The sequence below is a fragment of the Pavona decussata genome, unplaced genomic scaffold (assembly GCF_977016875.1).
Source record: "Pavona decussata unplaced genomic scaffold, jaPavDecu1.1 SCAFFOLD_37, whole genome shotgun sequence".
NCBI classification, from domain to species: Eukaryota; Metazoa; Cnidaria; class Anthozoa; order Scleractinia; family Agariciidae; genus Pavona; species Pavona decussata.
The window spans coordinates 115,268-124,757 of record NW_028145459.1 but is presented as its reverse complement, the minus strand read 5'-3'; the positions used below and the strand labels follow the sequence as shown (position 1 = coordinate 124,757).

Genomic DNA, 9,490 nt, shown 5'->3' with positions numbered 1-9,490 from the left:
CACTCAGCGTCTGCGGAGTCCAACCACTTAGCCAATCAGAGCATAGCAATCAAATGGCTTCAGAGACGGTTGAGAAAACAGAGCCCGCCAATCCGGCGCCATAAGTCTGTGATTTGAAAACATGGCTTCGGCTTCACGATTTGTTCCGCTGCAATTGCCATTAGCTGAATTTATTGAGGAGCAAGCAAACAAAAATACTCTGAGCAAAACGAACAGAGACGTTTCCTTGCTCAAAGAGTTTTTGAGAGCAAAAGAAATAGAGAAAGGACTTGAAAATATTGAAGCGAAAGTGCTCGATGAAATACTGTGTACGTTCATCGTGGAGGTGAAAAAAAAGGACGGAGGAGAATACGAACCAACAACTTTAAGATCGTTTATCTCCAGCTTCGACCGCTATTTACGGAGAAAAGGATATCCAACAACCATCATAGATGGACAGGAATTTAGGAAAACTAGAGAAACACTGGTTGCGAAGCAGAAGGAAGTGAAGAAGGCCGGCAAAGGAAACAAAACAAAAGCGGCTCGCGCTCTGACTGACGAAGAGGTCGACATTCTTTACGGCAAAGAACTTTTGGGTCTTTCGTCTCCGGAGTCCTTATTAAACACTTTATGGTTGAATAACACCTAGCACTTTGGTTTGAGAGGATGCCAGGAGCATAGAGATATGACATGGGGAGATGTTCAGCTTAAAGCCAGTGCGGATGGAGTTCAATTTCTCGAATATACCGAGAGGCAAACAAAAACAAGAACAGGCGCGGAACCGAAAGACACTCGGGCTGTGAAGCCGAAAATGTTTTCTCTTCCAGGTAGTGACAGAGATCCTGTAAAAGCCTATCATCTCTATGCCTCTAAAAGGCCAGAGCAAATGAATTCAGCCGACAGCCCATTTTACTTGGCCGTCAACTACACTAAGCTAGACCCTGGTTCAAGGCAGCGCCGATGGGTATAAACAAGTTGAATTCACTCATGAAGACTATGGCTCAAAAAGGTGGATTGCACGCAGAAAATCTTACTAACCACAGTGCCCGAAAGCGAATGATTCAGAAACTGAACGATCAAGAGGTTTCTCCGATTCACATCATGCAAGTCTCTGGACATAAAAATGTTCAGAGCCTCACTAATTACAGTTCGCTTTCAGAAAAACAGCAGCGGGACATATCCAACATTCTGAGCGCTAGCACTTCAGGATCGCTGGCTATTCGACAAACCGAAGAAGTAAGTTTATCATCAAGGAACCAGCAATCGCCACAACGACCTTTTTCTTTATTTCAAGGGGCGAAAATTCAAGGAGGAACATTTAACATTGCTATAAACAGTTTAAGCCAACAAAGTCCTGACTTGTCTTTGCACTGCGCGAAGCGTAAGCATTACTTCATTGAATCAGATAGTGATTAAAAAGCAAAGGTTTTGCTCAATGCATTTTAGCAATCTCCCGGTATTTTCAGTTATCTTGGATAGGGAGTAATTATGTATGTAGACTCTTTTTCTTCTTGTTTCCGGAGAACAGTATTTAACGCCAGGTCATTTAGATTCTTGAAATTTTACTGTTTTTGCAAGTAAGCTCATCAGATTTCAGATGCAAATAAAACTGATTTGATGGTCATGTTTAATTCTCGCTTTATATATAATAAACAAATTACATCATAGAAAGTGCTTTGTACAGATTTTTATTCACTCGTTGCAAAACTTCGGAAAACTCACTCGTTCGCTGCGCTCACTCGTTCGTTTTCCGAAGTTTTGCAACTCGTGAATAAAAATCCGTACGTCGCACTTTCTATGAAGTAATCTATATATATGCAAACATAAGCAGAAAAATAGAGCGGGTAAATCAGAAAACTGGGCGAAACTTTGATAGATAGAAAACTGGGACTGGGACCTAATGGCGGGCGAACGTGTCCCCGTTAGGCTCTCGATATTTTTTTGCTTTTTGGCCGTTACATCCTGTTTCAAGACAGCTACTGCACTCAAAGAGCATACCAAGAACCTAACCAAAGTAACTACTTTCGCTGGTGGGCACCGGTCACTCAAAGTGCAGCGTATACACAGGATTAAAACGCCTCTGGTCAAATTCACCAAACATGGCTTCGTGGTTTTACAACTACCCGAATCTTCAAGTATCACTCGTTTTACAAGCGCTGAGGTCATCTCACAAAGCGGCGATGTTCATCCACAACCTGGACCTACGTTAAACCATCATAATGACGTATCAGAAAGAACACACCACGTGATATACTCATTTTCTGAGTTGATCCATTACGGCAAAAACACTGGTAATCCATCGATCGACCAAGACTTGAAACTTCATCTACAAAATCTTGGGATTTTGAATTCCAATTCCTACAAATTTTCTAGCAACTCTCGAATATTTAACATCAAGACAATTTTTCATTCTAGACGCAATTCCAGTATAGCAACTTCTCAAAGGCTAATTTCTGCAGGATCGAATATTAATAACTGTGTTGTTATTCCTCCTGGCAGACATGCTAATAAGCAGAGAGCGATTCCCGTGAGGATTACCGAACGTGACCAAGCTTTCAAAAGACGTAAAGCTCCATCAGCACGTGTTATTGTGCCCGTATCTATGGTGGCCCCCGCTCTAAACAACATGTGCGGTAACAGCAGTAGTAGCGGCAGCAATAATAACAATAACAATAACAACAACAACAACAACAACAACCAGATTACTGGTCAGAAAGCAATGCTACCAAGTCTTTACCTTTTGAATGCACGTTCCCTCTTTCCAAAGCTAGATGAATTAACAGCATTACTGGCAACGAGTCCAGTCGACTTGGTCGTTATCACAGAGTCGTGGCTGCGGAGTGATATCGATGACAACCTATTATCAATCAGTGCTTTCAATCTTTTCCGTAAAGATCGTGTAGCTGACCGAGGTGGCGGGATCTGCGTTTATTTGAGCAATGTAATACCTTGTAAACGGCGATTGGACTTAGAAAACCCGAACTTCGAATGCCTGTGGCTCACTTTGCGCCCAAAACGCCTGCCTAGACCTTTATCTGGCATAGGCCGGTATCTGTGTTGTTTATCACCCTCCAGGCCGATCTGCCGAAAGTCATAAAGAACTGAACGACTATTTAATTAATGCTACTGATCGTCTGCGTAACGAACACCCTGATCATGGTCTGGTTCTTCTCGGCGATTTCAATGATTTCGACTGTAGTAACCTGGTGACTCATCACAGTTTAAAGCAAGTCGTCCAACAACCTATCAGAAACTCTGCGGTTTTAGATCTTATAGTAACAAACATGCATGACTTGTATAGCAGTCCAACTATTCATGCCCGTCTAGGCTCAAGTGATCACAACATCGTACTGTGGCAACCTAGTCTAACGCACAGGCAATCTCCGTGGGTTAAATCCCCTAAGCGCTTGGTGCGCCATTACCCTCGTTCTGGAATCGATGCTTTTGGAAGATGGGTTACCACACATGACTGGTTCACTGATCTCGGTCACAATCCGTCCGTTGACGACCTAGCGTCCTCATTTACTACCCAGCTAACTGACGCCATTAATCGGATCTTCCCTGTAAAGACCATCAAGTTGCAAGGAACAGATAAACCATGGATAACACCTGAACTCAAGCTTATGATCAAAGATCGACAAAAAGCTTTTCACAGCGGCAACATTCCAGCCTGGCGTTCTTTGAAATACAAAGTCCAACAAGAAATAGCGAAGATGAAAAAGTCGTTCTACAAGAACAAAGTACAACACCTAAAGAAAGATGATTGCCGCAAGTGGTGGAACATCATTAATCAAATGTCTGGGAGATCTGCAAAGCCCTCTTGTTTCTCACTGGAACACGATGGAAAAACTATGTGCCAACAATAACTTGTTAATAGTTTAAATCAGTTCTACGTTTCAGTTAACGCGGACATCCCACCACTTGACGGCAACATACTACCTGCTTTTCTTCCTGCTGTGGCAGGAGGTTTAACTGTGCAGCCCCACGAAGTCTGCAAGAAGCTGCTCGCCATCAAACCTTCAAAGGCCCACGGTCCAGATAACGTACCGTGTCGCATAGTTAAAGAGTTCGCATATGAACTGGCTGAACCCATCACCACTATCTTCAATACATCACTCCGATCCGGCATTGTACCTGCAGTCTGGAAAGAATCTAATGTAATACCCATCCCAAAAATACAATCACCTATGGACGAGGGCGACTTCAGACCTATCTCGTTGACTCCTTGTTTGGCCAAAGTTCTTGAAGATTTCGTGGTCAAATGGTTAATCGACGATGTCAAGGACAAAATCGACCCAAATCAGTTTGGATGTCTGAAAGGAACTTCAACAACGTTTTGTCTACTTGACATGATTCACAACTGGCTTACGTATCTCGACTCACCCGGACGACATCTCCGCCTTTGCTTTCTCGACTTCTCTAAAGCTTTCGATCGCATTGGGCACAATGTACTAATAGAAAAGCTTCTGGTCTTAGGCGTTCGCACATCTTTAATACCGTGGATTATAAGTTTTCTGACTAACCGCCGACAACGCGTTAAGCTGGCTGGCTCGATCTCTGACTGGCTCCCAATAACTGCCGGCGTTCCCCAAGGAACAAAACTCGGCCCAATATTGTTCCTGGTAATGATCAACAATTTGAATATCCCAGATCCCGAATCTTGCACTTGGAAGTATGTCGATGACGTATCGTTGTCTGAAGGGCTTGTAAGAAATAGCAACTCAACTATCCAAGCTAGTCTCGATACCATCGCCTCTTGGAGCTCCAGTAACTGGATGAAACTTAACGCTAAAAAATGCAAAGAAATGCGGATTTGCTTCCTAAAGGATCCCATAGAACTCCCTCATTTGAAGATCGATGATCAACAATTAGAGCTTGTAACCTCGCATAAAGTGCTTGGTCTGGTCATTCAGAATAATTCAAAATGGAACAATCACATTGAATCTATTGTCACCAAGGCTTCTAAACGCCTTCATATACTCCGAGTACTCCGTCGAGGGGGCGTTGAGATTAATGATTTAATTTCTATCTATTCCGCCCTGATACGATCCTTACTAGAATATTGCTGTGTAGTATGGCACCACGCTCTTCCCTCCTACCTCTCACAAGAGTTAGAACGCATACAGAAACGTGCGTTCAAAATCATAGTTCCCGCGCTTTCCTACTCAGAAGCTCTTCATTTCCTAAATTTAAGAACATTAGACGAACGACGTAGTGAACTTTGTGTTAAAACTCTTGAAAAGATCTCAAGAGGAGGACCTCTTGTTAAACATCTTCCAGTAACGAGAGAGCACATGCATCACTATCAAACGAGAAGCGCTAATAAATATACATTAATTAAATGCAGGACAGAAAGATTGCGCCATAGTTTTTTTCCAAGCACCATTTTAGCTTTCAACGATCTTTAGATTTTTAGACTTTATACCCAATTTTTAACTTGCATAAGTATGAATTTATTTGTAATTTTGATATGAAACTTATTGTAACCCAGTCCCTCATTGATTGATTAACAGTATGTAATTCTTATAGTTGTACAATTGTAACCACATTGTAATTCAGATTAACTGCGATGATGATGGAATTAAACTTCTTTATTATTATTATTATTATTATTATTATTATTATTATTATTATTATTATTATTTTTATTGTTTACAACAAGCAAGACGCGACTAAATAAAAACGTGAGCTTCTTCCGCGAACTTGAGAAAAACAATTTCTGAACTGCTCTAAACACTAAACGCAACTTTCACTACGCTATGATTTAAATACAGTCATTGCGAACCAAGAGAACTAGTCAATTTAGTACTCGACTTGAGTCTAAGTTTTACAAAATCAATCTATATATGCACCGATTCAACTCACATTCATTGTAGCTGAAACAAAATTTCACTACACCAGGATGATTCCATTCTCTTTTCTTTCCCTTAGGTAAATGTTAAGAGTTTACCGAACATTTAAGTGAAAATTTTCCCCAAGAACAACGAGAAAATCGAAGAAAAAAATTACATTGCTGCTCGGGATTAAACTTTTGATGCCAAGCGGGCAAGATAGCTCCATCTTGCCCGGTCGGGTAGCCAATCACAGCGCAGGATTTGACTCATCTTGCCCGCTCGCGGAGCCAGCCATATATGTTTACGTTCAAATTAAGGGGGGAATTTCAGGTTAGACTTTTAAGAGCCGTTATTTTCTCATTGTACCTGTGGCCCTGAAGAAGGCTAGTGGTACTATAGTTGAAATATTGGCCCAAATAAATTGCCCTTTGCCGTAGTGTCAGCCCTACAACCAATTTGGGATATGTGAAAGGGGCACCATTTCCTATGGAAGGTATATAAAAAGATAACCTTTCCTGTCAAAAATGGTATATAAAAGGGTAAGGGTTTGGAGCTCGGGGCGGAACCTCCCCCCGTGTAAAACTTTCTTGAGTACCTCCCCCACCAAGTAGAGTGGTTTTCGCCAAGTTATGACATGAGGCACACGCAGTTCTTTGTCTCGGTTTTGGCAATTTGGCAAATTAAAACAACGATCATATTTATTATTTATAGTGTACTCAGTTCAAGAACATTCCCGAATGGTGGCACGCAAGAGAAGTTAATAGAATCATTACTTTAAAAATAACACAACAAACGCTGGCCTTGAATTCCTTATGCAGATCGCACGATTCTGTCTCGATCAGGAGCCATAATCAGGGATGGAGACCGTAACGAGATGCCATTTTGACTTGTGGGCTTGTCCCCATGTGTTGCACAAAAAATCTATTTTTAGAAAAAAATTGCGTCATACGCGCGCGCGGTCACGCGTGTAAATGGCAAGGATCGCGCGTGGAGAAATTATTTTTTTTTCCTACCCGTTCAAAATGGCGTCCAAATTTTTAAAATTCTGCCAGGGAATATATCCTCGATCGGTACCCACATTTAAGGAATTAGACTCTCACAACGAAAAGGTATTGATATATTGATCACATGGCTCTCACAGTAAAGTCAAAAAGGCGCCAAAACGGTGACGCACACTTTACGCAACCTCCATATTGAACTCTGTCAGCTTTGACTGTTTTCTTGCTCATGTTGAACTGGAAAAAGAGCCTTTTGCTGCTTGGAATCAAGTTTTGTGGCCATGCAAAGGAAGAAGCATAACAACAACCGGCTACATGGATGGACTTTCTAACCAATAAAGAAAAATACGCTAAAAAAAATGCCTTCTCGTATTCGTAAAACCGCAGCCGGTTTCTTGGCTATAAACAAAGCCCATTACTGATAGGACATAAAACAGTGGGGGATGCATTTGACTGTAACCAACACCGAGTTAAAACATTTGGATTGGTTTCTGGGTTTTAGTCAAGATACGTACTTCAAAATAAGGTAAAAAATCTCTTCTGTCGTTTTAGCTTAAAATATTTGTTTTCACTCCCGCGGACATGAATGAAAACTTGTCGTTTGTCTGCTAGTCGGTTTTGTTTTACCTCTTCAGTTCTTAAGTTCTGCTGGAGGCACGTTGCTTATTTTGATGTTAAAGTTGCTAGTTTGATGTTGAGGAAATTTATCCTGCGAACTTGAAAAAAAAGAGAGAGTTTGAAAACAGATAAGAACGTGTTTACAGCTTTCTTGTCCCTTGGATGACCATAGAAATCAACAACTAATAAACGAATGAACATTAATCTCAAGTCTTATGTGTAATACTTCTTGAAAGCAGTAAGCCAACAGCCGTCATAAGAAGCAGTAAGCTTTTCGGCAAAAAGAAGTAATCTAGAAATTCACTTCTGGCCGATGTTGAAAAATTTGGCACTGATTTGTGAACGAAATCTGCCCAATTCTATAACTTTTAGCTTCCAATAAACTAAATTCTTTTTAATCTTGCGCTCGGTAATCCCTAACTTGTTTAACCATGAACTGTTTCACAGGTACTCGGCATTAAAGTGTATATGACACGAAATCTTTTATTAGCTTATTACAAAGAGCTTTCAAAATGATGAAGAATGGCATTTATTTTATTGCGATAGCATTCTTGGTTGCCGAGTTATTCAAGATTTAGGCTTATGCAAATTAGACAACTTGTGACGTCACAAGACTGACACAAAATGAAGGGAAATCACAAAATTTGGAATATCTATGCAAATACTACATCTACAGGGTTGAAATTTTGCAGGGTTGATGTGCTGAAAAAACTACACATTGTGATAGTGGCTATAATGTCACCATAGCAACATACTCGTTACCAGACCTCTTTGAGATGAGTATAACAACTCCACAAAGTTTCAGTTCTATACAGAAAAAGGCTTAAGAGAGAAACCATTTTTTGTGATTTCCTTTCATTTTGTGTCAGTCTTGTGACGTTACAAGTTGTCTAATTTGCATAAGCCTAAATCTTGAATAACTCGGCAACCAAGAATGCTATCGCAATAAAATAAATGCCATTCTTCATCATTTTGAAAGCTCTTCCTAATAAGCTAATAAAAGATTTCGTGTCATATACACTTTAAAAGTTTTTTTATGCTAAACTTTGGCCGGCTTATTACGTAAAACCATGCACTCGTAAAATGGCAGTTTACAAAATTTGGTGGAAGCGCCGAATATTCATGCCAGTGAGCGCGTAGAAAACTTTTAAGAGAATGGCCTTAACTCGTCTCCTTAAGGATTTACCACCAATTTGTAGCATCGCGGAGAATATTTTATATTTACGGTACTGTAAGGTTTAATGTTTTCTACTCAGCCAGGAGAATTTCCTGGAGTTGTCCTCAATGCTTCAGTTTACAGCTGTATTTTAGTAAGGTAAGACGGAGAAACTAAAACATGCACAGGGTAGTAAAATGTTATTTTCACATTCAAAGAATTTAAAAATTATGTAATTTTGACGAGACTGAACTGGACTTTCTCAGTTCCATTTTCCATATAAGGTAGTAGCCCCACGCAAATGTGCGTGTATCCGCGCGGGTTTATGACGTGAAGGGTGGCGCAATTTTCTCTAAAAATAGATTTTTTTTTGGTACAACACATGGGGACGCGTGGAGCCCATGCTTATGGTCTCCATCCCTGATTATGGCTCCTGGTCTTGATAGATAAGCAAATAGATTTGCGTGGTCACCGCCTCAGTACTAGTATTGTAAGCACGCTTTTCTCTAATTATAGTTCATCAGAAGAAATATGAAAGTAAAACAAGAGTTCTCATAATCCCTTTTGTTGTCCTTTATTTTGCACCAGCAAGACCACTATATATATAAAGTAGACACAATTCCCTTAATGTTTGCATTAATTATCCCCTTGCAAAAGATCCCTTTACAAATTAACCCTTAACCATTTTTTATGCATGTAGCGTCGTGGACATCCCAGAAGTTTTTTCCCCGTCTTCTTTATTCTGCAAAATTGAAAACAAGAATCACAATAATTTTATTAGATGTTCATGTATTTAGCCTTTTTGAGTAGTTCTCAATTGAGTTTAGCAAGTAATTTTGAGTTTGCTTTAGTTTTTCTTTACTACGCTCTGTGATTGGTTAGCATGCAAAACTCACGTCACTTGT

The 9,490-nt window shown here is 40.3% G+C and overlaps 2 protein-coding genes across 2 annotated transcripts in view; one reads left to right on the top strand and one right to left on the bottom strand.

The window, feature by feature from the left end:
- Positions 1–121: 121 nt before the first annotated feature.
- LOC146483854 (uncharacterized) lies at positions 122–628 on the top strand. Its single transcript, XM_085105501.1, has one exon. It carries the CDS (start codon positions 122–124, stop codon positions 626–628), a length of 507 nt encoding a protein of 168 aa, XP_084961627.1.
- An 8,515-nt stretch (positions 629–9,143) lies between these two features.
- Positions 9,144–9,490, bottom strand: part of LOC146483851 (uncharacterized) — a 66,312-nt gene continuing 65,965 nt past the window's right edge. Inside the window, exon 12 of the mRNA XM_085105125.1 lies at positions 9,144–9,327. Within this exon, the coding sequence (XP_084961251.1) occupies positions 9,323–9,327 (5 nt within the window). The 3' untranslated portion in view covers positions 9,144–9,322. The remainder of the gene's footprint in view (positions 9,328–9,490) is intronic.

Bases quoted from the DNA above. Each gene is read 5' to 3' on its own strand.
- LOC146483854 (XM_085105501.1), top strand. From the start codon at position 122: ATGGCTTCGGCTTCACGATTTGTTCCGCTGCAATTGCCATTAGCTGAA.